Source organism: Gavialis gangeticus, unplaced genomic scaffold (assembly GCF_001723915.1).
Source record: "Gavialis gangeticus isolate Ggan-Ray unplaced genomic scaffold, GavGan_comp1, whole genome shotgun sequence".
Taxonomy (NCBI): Eukaryota; Metazoa; Chordata; order Crocodylia; family Gavialidae; genus Gavialis; species Gavialis gangeticus.
The window spans coordinates 48,127,561-48,138,377 of record NW_017729004.1 but is presented as its reverse complement, the minus strand read 5'-3'; the positions used below and the strand labels follow the sequence as shown (position 1 = coordinate 48,138,377).

At 43.6% G+C, this 10,817-nt stretch overlaps 1 protein-coding gene across 1 annotated transcript in view; it reads right to left on the bottom strand.

Annotated features, from left to right (window-relative positions):
* CUBN (cubilin) overlaps positions 1-10,817 on the bottom strand; it is a 321,538-nt gene that overhangs the window by 287,429 nt on the left and 23,292 nt on the right. The window contains exons 7-11 of the mRNA XM_019508344.1: positions 9,894-10,020; positions 7,682-7,850; positions 6,931-7,062; positions 4,255-4,350; positions 3,489-3,610 (exon numbers count right to left, since the gene is read on the bottom strand). Of these exons, the coding sequence (XP_019363889.1) occupies positions 3,489-3,610; positions 4,255-4,350; positions 6,931-7,062; positions 7,682-7,850; positions 9,894-10,020 (646 nt within the window). The remainder of the gene's footprint in view (positions 1-3,488; positions 3,611-4,254; positions 4,351-6,930; positions 7,063-7,681; positions 7,851-9,893; positions 10,021-10,817) is intronic.

Below are 10,817 nucleotides of genomic sequence, written 5' to 3'. Positions count from 1 at the left end.
TTTCTTCAGAGGAAGGTACAAAACACTAGAAAAATGGAATAACATGACCACAGGGAAAGTTTCTTTCTGAGACCTGAAGAAAAATATTGTGATACTTAAAACTTGTCTAAGTCTATTCCAATTCTGCAGTTTGTCTAATAAAAGATATCACACACAAAAAGTCTTGTCTTCCTAATCCATGTCTTTTGGTGGTATATGCTATGAAACAAGAGACTGTGTATGGGTTACAAATTTATACTAACCTATCCAAGGTAACTATGACATTTCTTATTGGGCAAAGTTCACTCAATGCACATACATTTCAAATATCTGAAGTCTATGAGAGTATAAACCAGGGATCAACAACCTCTGACATGCATGCCAGAGCGTGGCATGCAAAGTCATTTTGTTTGGCACATGTGCCTTGGGGCAGATGGTAGGGAAGGGCCTGGAGCTGGGGCTGTGCTGCCACAACAAGGATCAGGCCCCTCGTGGCTCTCCTACCATCTGCATGGAAGTGCATGTGCACCCACCACTGACAACAAGCTAGGCTGGAGCTCTGTTGACCTGGGTGCAACTGTTTGCAGCCTCCCTGCTACCAGCCACGAGCAGCCCAAGATCTCTGGTAGGTGACAAGGGCCTGCCCAGAGCCCGGGTTGGCTGGGGCAGACAGTCAGGAAGCTGCAAGCAACTGCACTGGGGTCTGCAGAGCCCTGGCCTGGCTTGTTGGCAGTGGGTACATGCGCACCTGGGGTGGACATGGGGAAGCTGCAGGGGCTCAACCCTTGCTGTGGCAGCACAGCCCAGCCCCTTTTCTGCTCTCTACCTTAAGGCGTGCATGCATCTGTGACTACCAGCGAGCCAAGCCAGGGCTCTAAGGATCTTGGTGCAGCTGCGGGCAACCTCCCATCTCCCTACCACAGCTGGTATGGTCTCTGGGTAGGCCTCTGCCAGTTACAGAGCCCTGGCTGCTCACAACAAGCAGTGGGAAGGCTTTGAGCAGCTGCACTGCAGAGCCCCAGCCTGGCTCGCTGCTCACAGTGGGTGTACTTGCACCTTGTGAATGGCAGGGAGGGAGTCCGGGCTGCACTACCCCAACAAGAATTGGGCCCCTCATGGCTCTGCCACCATCCACCCCTGGAATGCCAACATCTTCCAAGTAGAGATTGCCTGAAGAGCAAAGGTCACCAGATGTGGTAAAACAAGTCTGCAGCCACATCTTTGGCCTACTCCCTTTGTGGTGTTTGTATCAATCTACTGGGCAAGGGCACCATTGTGTAGTCACTCCTTTAGTGGGATACCTGCCCAACCATAATACGGTGTTTAAGAATCAGGAAGAAACTTGGGCTGGCTTGTGAGTCCATTGCATGAGCTTCAACATTGCGTAGAGAGAGGTCAAATTTTTCATTGGAACTTCCTCCAATTTTCTGTGTGCCTACCTACTGACAATGAGTTCTGCAGATTAACATTTTCATTTTTAACTATTTTAAATTACCTTAATTTTAGTTTCATTTTATGGTCCTCATAAGTTTACTACAAAAGATAACACTTTTTTGCACCTTTGTTCTTTGTGCCTGTCTTTATTTAGTGTTTCTTTCTCTTGTCCTTCCCATTAATCACTTTTCTAAATAGCCCTCATCTTTCCTATTTACCACTATATGTAAATACTATATGTAAATTTCACATCTTTAATTCATTTTGGTGCCCATTACTGGACCTTCTTGCTCCTGCTATAAAGTTTTTGACATAGGTAGACCAGAGGAATGCAGTATTCAAGGTGGTGGTAATCCCATCATCAGTTTATTCCATCAGCGTATGTAACAGCAGCATAATATTTTCACTATTTCCTATCACTTCCTTTGCAAGCCTAACTCCTTTTGTCCAGTAGTGCACAATGAACAGAGATTTTTATTGTGACACATGTTTCTTTCCTAAGTGCAGGTAACTCCAGCTTGATGCTGTTTTGCTCAGTGCTATTTCTCTATAACGCTCATTTTACATTGATACCTGATTCCACTTAGTGCTCAGCAAGTTTCATTATAATGCTCATGGTCACTATCTTGGTTAGTCAAAATCTTTCAGTTTCACTTAATGCTATTTCTGCTTAGTGCTCCATTTTTTGGGAACCAATTAAGAGTGCTAAGCAGTGGTTGCCTGTTTAGGACTGCAGCAGGTTTTCTAGTAACTGAAATATACATCTGAAAGGATCATTTCAGTTACTAGACAACCTAGTAACCTAGAAACCTAATGTAAGATATCATCTGTTAGTATTCTGTCTAATGGTATCTTTACCTACCTAAAATAGGTACTTACATTACTTTAGTATGTCTTGTTAAATCTTATTTATTCTCCTAACCCCCCCTATGAGGTGGCACAGTTCTGTTATCCCTGTAGTAGAGATGGAAAGCTGTAGCACAGACAGGGTAAGGTCATCTCTACACTGCATATTTGCATTGCAACAATATTAAACTTACTACGTTGATCCACACAGCCTCTCTCTGTACCTGAAAGCAGTGTAGTCATACACCCTGAGCCAATGTTCATAAGCCAATTAATTCTGTATCCCAGCAGTGCTTTTGATTTCCTGCTGTACCTTGCAAACATTGCTGCACTTCTGTTTGAGGAAGTAACCCAACATGAAGTAGAACAGCACATTTGCAAATACTGCTGCCCAGTACTATATATGATATAGACCTACTCTAATGCCAGATCCACAAAGGGATTTGCCCAGCCTGAGCTGGAGAGGGGGCAGGTGGATTGGAGCCCCCTGAGGGTTGCTTTGAAAACTGGAAGTGGTGAAGCTATGTCTACACAACAACATGGACAGTCTAGTGGACTTATAAGTACTGCCACTTAGTAGTGCTAATTACCTCTCCCAAAGCTCTGCAAAGCAACTCTGGACAGAACAGGGACATTAATTCAGGTCTTCCAAATCCCATCTTAATGGCCTAACAAGGACCCTAAAGTAGATTACAAGGAATTCCTCCATTACACTTTTGCTTTGCTGAAAATTGGCAATTTATTCTTACTCTCTGTTTTCTAGCTCTTCATTTCTGACCCAGCACAGAATTCTGACTGTTTTCCCCATAAACATTGTCTACTGATAGTCACTGTTGTATCATAAGTTTTACTCTCCATTTACCTTTTTGTGTTTAAAAAGCCCTACTGTCTTTCCTGTTCACAACTGGTGTGGCTGATTTACCATCAACCAGGGGAGCTGGGTGCATTTAACAACTACCATACAAGTGACAACTACATTTACATATTCTCATTATTGTCACATATAAAGATAACAAACAAGGGACAAATCCTGCATTGACTTCTGTTCCTGTTCACTCCTACTCTATCCAATGGCGTAACAGTATGGGGAAGGAGACTGCAAAAATGCCTGTAAAAATTATGGATAACAGCACTATATAAACCAATGCAGATCACAGTTCCACCAGTATCCAAGGGCTACATCTAAATATCTACATTTTCTCTCCAAATATAACACATTGAGCACTTACTAAGCACTGCCCATTCACACAAGGGTTTTGACGCTGACAAATATCACTGAGGGGGATACATCCATTTGGTCCGTGGCCACTCCCAGTGTACCCTGATGGGCAGATGCAGGCAGGTATCAGACCTATGGAGGATGAGACAAAGTATGCACAGTAACTAGGTAGATCCTGATTACAACAATTTTAGCCTTGTCACTAATGATGCCTAAGACAGATAAGAAGCAGGGCTTCATAAAATGTTTTAATTTATTAATGTACAAAATCTTTTCAAATACATTTCCTTGCCCCATGTCCCAAGCAGTCACTAAAAGGCTACGTGTTTTGATTTGATATAGTTATTGAAGAGTCCAAAGTCCAAGTTACTGGATAGTCTGAAGACTTTTGAAGATATGAGCAAAAGGAAGCTTGCCAGTGGAATTGGGGAGCTGGTTGCAGAAAGGTAATTGTAAAGTGGCCCACATCTGCAACTGAACCTGGTGACAGAACCTAGATTTGTTCCTGTTAATATTGTGCAAATTCTTGCAAATTTTCACTTTGTTCTCTTCAAATTCCCAATCACCACCTCTTACAAAATCATTTTATAAAAGCCTATAATGCTAGACAAGCATGGCAGGCCACCAACATGCCCATTAACTTGCTGCCTGAAGGTTAAGTAAACGTTCTAAAGATAAAGGATGTCTCTGACATGTTGCCACAAACTTGTGTGATCTGATTTAAATTTTCTAAAGACTCAGACCAAAATCTCTTAATTCATAATAAGGCATATTACCTGGAATGGAAGTACAGGATGCCAAAGAATGACAACCTCCATTATTTATTAAGCAGATGTCAACCTGGGTACATATTTTTCCATCTCCTTCATAACCTGGTCAGAATAAGGTCATTATTAGTCTACAACAGTTCATGGCATATATGAGTTTGTGAAATATACTCACACAATCATCAAGGGAAAGATACTAGAATGCAATGCAAGGGGAGATTTTTTTTACAGCAGCTGAAAAGATTGTAATAATTACTGGACCAGAGATTTTCAAACTTGTTAGGTTCTTTTACCTGGGTATCATGCCTTAAAGGCCTAGTCCTAATGTAAATTATTTTAGTGTTAATCCTAAGAATATTTATTAAAGAAAACAGGGTTACATGCATACAAGGTTTTTATAAACTTCAGTCACACCATCCCAGGATGCTCTGAGGTTTAACACACACAAAACTCAATGCAGAGAAGGAAGCATAGCTCAGTAAGGTACACCGCAAAGTATCACTCATCAAAGCCTATGAACCAGGGGTGGGCAAAATATGGCCTGTGGCCTGGAACCGGCCTGCAAGGCCATTCTATCTGGCCTGCAGGGCCTCTAAAAAATTTAGAAAATTAATATTGATCTGTCCTTGGCTCCTCTCAAAATGAGAGGGACAGTACCAGGGGCAGTAGGACCCAGGCGAAGCCCGGTGGGCTTCCACAACAGCAGGGCCCGCCCGGCCCCACCCCCCAGCTGGAAGGCACAGCAGGGGCTTCTGGCCTGGGACTGTGACATGCACTGCGCTAGAACCTGAGGTAAGGGGGGGCGGAAAGGGCAGGGAAGGAGCTGGGGAAAAGTGGCCTCTCACCCGTCCCATGGCCTGCGCTCCCTGCTGCAGCCACTCAGAGCCCGCACGGGGTTGCCCTGAGCAGGTACAGGCAGCCCCATGCGGGCTGCAAGTGGCTGCAGCACAGGGCACCGGGCATGAAGCCACTTTTCCCCCTGCACTCAGCACCAGCTTGTAACCCGTCCCCACTGCCAGCCTGGGCCCTGTGCTGGCTCTGGGCTTGCCTGTCAGGGCTGCACATGGTGGCAGCAGCTGCAGTCCCCCCACTTGGCATACCAGGTAGTGTTTGCTGCTGCTGCTGCCGCCTGCCTGGAGCTCGTGCACTGGGCAGCCCAGAAGCGGGGGTGGCAAACACTGCCTGGCGTGGCAAGTGGCAGGGCCGCAGCTGCTGCCGCCACAGCGCATCCCTGACAGGCAATCCCAGAGCCAGCATGGGGCCCAGGCTGGCAGCAGGGGTGGGTTACAAGCTGGTGCTTAGCACAGGAAAAGTGGCCTCTCCCCTGCCCCATGGCTGGCGCCCTGTGCTGCAGCCACTCGCAGCCCGCATGGGGCTGCCTGTGCCTGCTCAGGACAGCCCCGCACAGGCTGCGAGCAGCTGCAGCAGGGAGCACAGGTCACAGAGTGGGGGAGGGGCTGCTTTTCCCCACACCCAGCACCAGCTCATCCCCTGCTGGGTAGAGGGGATCAGGGCTGCATGCTTCCCCCTACCTGTACTGTGGGGCTGGGAGGCACTGGGAGTGAGCGTGTACACAGGACCCACACCAGTGTCCCAGGTCTAGTGCCAGTGGGGCCCAGAGCAGGGTGGCAGGGGTACAGGGTCCCAGCTGGCAGGGGCTTTATGGAGCCAGGCCAGCGCCCCTCTCTCCCTGCTGGTGCAACTTAGCCTGGCTCCACAGACCCCTGCCAGCCTGTGCTCCGCTCTGGGCCCTGCTGGTGCTGGCCCTGAGACGTTGGTCCCAAGAAACTGGGATATTGGTCCCAAGATAGTGACCGGGGGATGGGGCACCTGTCAAGGGGGGGCTACCCATGCAGCCCTTGACAGCTTGCCAAAACTGGGTAAGCAGCCCTCCACCTGAAATAATTGCCTGCCCGTGCTATGAACCAATTACGATCAGATGCGTCAGATCAAAACATAAGCTAGAGTTTGTTTCCATTGAAATGATTCCATCCAGTTAGAAACATTTTTTTCAATTTTTTTTTACCACTTCTATAATGTTGCAGTACTTCTCATAAAGCACTTTAAAACATGCAAACACATTATACAGGCTCTGATCAACACATCTACTGTTCTATTTACTTTATGCCTGGAAATGTGTTGATTTGGGAATCACTTTTAGTGCAATAAGTAATTAATTAGTCTTTTAAAGAACAGCAATACTTCTGGTTTCTGACATACAGGATGCATTTTTAATTAACATAAAAATATAATTACTATCATAATTATACAATTACTGCCTGCCAATTAATTATCTTTCTTTAGAAAAAGGAGTCCTCTAGCAAATTAGAAAACTAATGTTTTAAATGTTTTGCTAGCTATGTCTTGCTGGTTTGAAGTAAGTAATTTACGCCATTTTAAAAGAGCCATAATCAGAAACGCACACTACAAAATGTTCATCACTAAGCTTTCCTAAAATTTAAGGCAGCTTTAGTTTATGTTAACTACAAATACTATATTAAAACAAAATACAATTGATTTTGGTAATACAACCCACCTCTATATAAATCAAATTACAGTATCTTAGGTCTCTAATAGTACACCTTTTATGTCTTATTATGCAGTATGCTAAAATGTGCAGAATCTTCATGATTTAAGAAAACTAATCTTGCAGAAGATTAACAGGAAATAAGTACACTGTTTTACCTGGTGGGCAAAGACCACAGTGGAATGATCCCATAGTGTTAATACAATGAACCATTGGTACTATTGAACAACCGCCATTCTCCCTTTCACATTCATTAATATCTTGGCAACTGTAGCCATTTCCTTGCCAACCTATGAAGACAGAGTATAAAGCCATAAAATGGAAAAAAAAAATTACAACCCTTCTGCTATCTTTGATAAGAGATTTTCTGCCTTTCCAAGTATAACAAAACATTATTTTTGAATGCCCTTAAGACGAGGTGGAGGACTCAGATGGTTCCTCCTGTGGTTTATTTGATTTAAAAGCTGAAATGTAGTCTAGGCTTTATAATAATTTAGGCTGTGAGGTATGAATGAAAACCTTCCAACTGAACACACCCTGTTCAGAGTCAAGAATCAAACACATTTTTATCTACATACTAGAAAATACAGATTTATTGTAAAAATGGTACAAAGGTTTGTTCTATACTTAATATTGAAAATTCCAAATTTCTGTAATCCTAGTTTGTACAGGATACCTAAATTATTTAGGCAAGTGTCATCCAAAAAGGGGACTTATAAATTCAAGATTTTGCAGCCAGAAGGGACCAATAAATTGTTTAGACTGACTCCTTGTGTAATAGACGTCAAAGCGTCTAATATAATGCTTATATAATACAAGCCAAAGCTCCTGACTCTGCTCAAGTAATAACATCAGCCAATATTACCAATGCTTGCCCTTGGTGGCTGAAAACACAGAAGGCTATGATACCTGTGGGACAAGGCCCGCAATAGTAAGATCCTGGAGTGTTGTAGCACCGAACAGGAGGATTCTGCGAACATGGGGGATTAGGAAGACTGCATTCATCTATATCAGCACTGCAGGCAGAACTACCTGGTGGAGACATCCAACCGGCCTCACAGATACAGTGGTATTTTGGCTGTGAACATCATATATAATGTTATAAATTGTGAAACTTAGTACAAATCAAACAAAAGAAACACTTTATGAAGTTGTTTAAGCTGAGGCAAATTACAAAACAAGTCTCAAAGTACCATGTGATTTTGTCTTTGCATGGGTTAAGTCAGTGGGATAACTTTCCCAATCTATTTCTCCCTTTGAGACTGAATCTGTAAGGTATTCCAGTAACAATAGCCTGAATAATTTTTTTCAGTAGGTAAAAGAAATCTGTAATTTACCAAAATATACCAGAGAAAATGAACAGCAATCGTAAACTCTACCTAAACATAGTCAAAAGCAATCAGCTTGTTTTCCATTTAAGGAAAAGAGACTATACGAAATCAATTGGTGCCTCTCTTTAAACAACCTGTGTTATGCAAAACCAGAAATAATTAATTAAAATCCAAATACATATTTTCTTTAAGGGCTACCAGAAAATTTACTAGTGTTTAGACATTCAGAATGAATTGCACCACAATAAAAACAGATAAATAATCAGCGTGGCAGCCTGTCCCTGAACTTCTTTTTGAAAGGCAGCAGGCAGGACAGCATGGCACCTTAGAGACTAACTCAGTCAGAAAAACACAAACCTTGGTAGGCAACATCCTACTTTGTCAGATGCTATGCAGTGAATGAATGAGTTAGTCCCCAAGGGTACCTGCACACATGCCAGGAGGCTCCTCCAACATGCTGTAATTACAGTGTGTCAAAGCAGACTCGATTAATCAAGTTTGTTGGAGCATGGTAATTATTGCACTCCAGCCAGCCTCCACGTCTTGTGCATCAGCGTCCCCATGCTTCAAAATAGCAGTGGGGGCACTTTATCTAAAGTTCATTTGATGAGCTTTAGATAAAGCAGCCCTACCACCATTTTGAAGTTCAGGGACCCTGATACACAAGACACGCCAGGTGTTTTAGAGTGGCTAGAAGAGCCACTCTAATTAACGTGCCCCCCCCCTTTCCCACCCCCAATGCACATGTAAAAGCACCCTAAGGTGCCACTTTTCCCTGCCTTCTACCTGACTTCAGATTAACATGGCTAACTTCTTTCCCCATATGGCCTCTCTGCAAGGAGGTAAGTACTGTAATAAATATTTTTTTTTTAAAAGGGGTGCTGCTCAATTCACAAAAGGTACGGAGGGGTGGTTGGAGTCTAATGAGGTATTCTTTGAGTCTAAAAAAGTGGAGAGCCACTGGAATATAGGCCATATCTAATAAAAATTTTAAATATTCAAATAAACGTGTCATCTTCTCATCTGCTTAAGGATATACAGTAACAATGGGGCTGATACTGTGCGGGGACAAATACATCTCAGGAGGTGCTAAAAACTCTCAAATCTTTCTTTTATGAATGAGAATAGACCCTAATCCCAACACCACGCAACAACCAATATTTGGTCATTTTATATTTTAGTATTTGCTTTCTGTCCCTAGCTGACCTTTAGGGTGCATACAGTCATTCGTCACACCCAGTCTACATTCACACCATTTGGTTTAAACTACATAAATGTGAACCAGAAGCAGTGCATGCAGCCATTTGCCACTCTCAGGAACAATGGGGACCTGTGTAAGTAACTTTGGGTGGGGGAGGGGCAGGTGGTATTGGGGACGCTAATAGGTTTGCAAGGGGGTTGGCAGGTCTGTGGGGGTGCCTGGCCAGAGGAGGGTGAGAGGGGGCTAAAAAATAGCCCATTCAGGGTCATGGGGGTGGGAACAGTATAACCCTGGAGCTCAGGAGAATGGCTGGGCTTTCCCAGCCCTAGGGCTGTACTGCAAATGCATTTGCAAGATTGGCTTAACCTAGTCTCTATCTAAGTTGGTGCACCTACTCAAGCGCACTAATTTAGACTGGGCATGCTATTCTTTCAGGGATTTCAGGCCCCTGAATGGCAGGGCATTTATATCAACTTAACCCTGGTTAGGTTGATCTAAATGTAACACTTGTATGTATCCTTAGAATATGGCTCATTGGAATACATTTGTATAATATGTTGTATGTAGAGATTCATATTTCATGTCTTACCTCACTGGGCTGCTTTCTGTCTGCATCTATGCAGACACCATGCTCACAGAGATCCCGAGATCCCCCTTGGCAGTCATCAAATTTTGAGGTACAATGAGGCCCATAGGTTTCTGGGGTACAGATGCAGCTAAGGATGAAAGCACAGAGCAGTGCTGTAGTGTTTACTATCTTAGATAGTTATATGGTATAATCGTCATGGTAAAATAAGCATTTCTCAGTCTTTAATATCTTTAAGAACACCTTGGTAAAAATGGAGACCTAAGGTAAAAAGTAGCTAAATTCACAAAGAAACGTATCACACAATGCCAAGTATTGCAACACCTACTTTTTAGATAGCTGTTCCAATGGGAGAACCCATAGCACCTAGGGCCAGACTGGTAAACAACGTAGGCCTCTAATATAAGGACTGATGATGACGATGGGTGATCACTCGTGAAGAAGTAAGATTGTCTTCCAAGGATCTTAATAGTGAGTCCGCAGGTGGCTCCATAGCCCAATTCTAGATCCACATGTCTTGTCGCAGTGAGAACAGGTGTTTCCAGAAGGGATGGGCACTGTGTTGCTGTGTTGGATGTTCTCGTGTTCTTTTCGCCTGTTCCTCTTTTCCTCTTCTGTCTGTTGACAAGCTGTTTCAAAGTGTTGAGATCCCTCCCAAAGAGTCTTCTTTCATTTTGGTTGGTCCTGAGCAAGGGTCTCCCAAGTGTTCACATTGATGTTATACCTCTTCATGTTTGCCTTCAGGGTGTCTTTGAAGCACTTTCTTTGCCCTCTGCTACTTCACTGATCTTCTTTCAACTATGAGAAAAAGATTCTCTAGGTGGGAGTCAGGAAAGTGAACAACATGACCTGTCCAGAGAAGTTGGTTTTGGATGATCATGGCCTTAATGCTGTTGTAATTTGCTTCTGCCAAGGCGCTGATGTTTG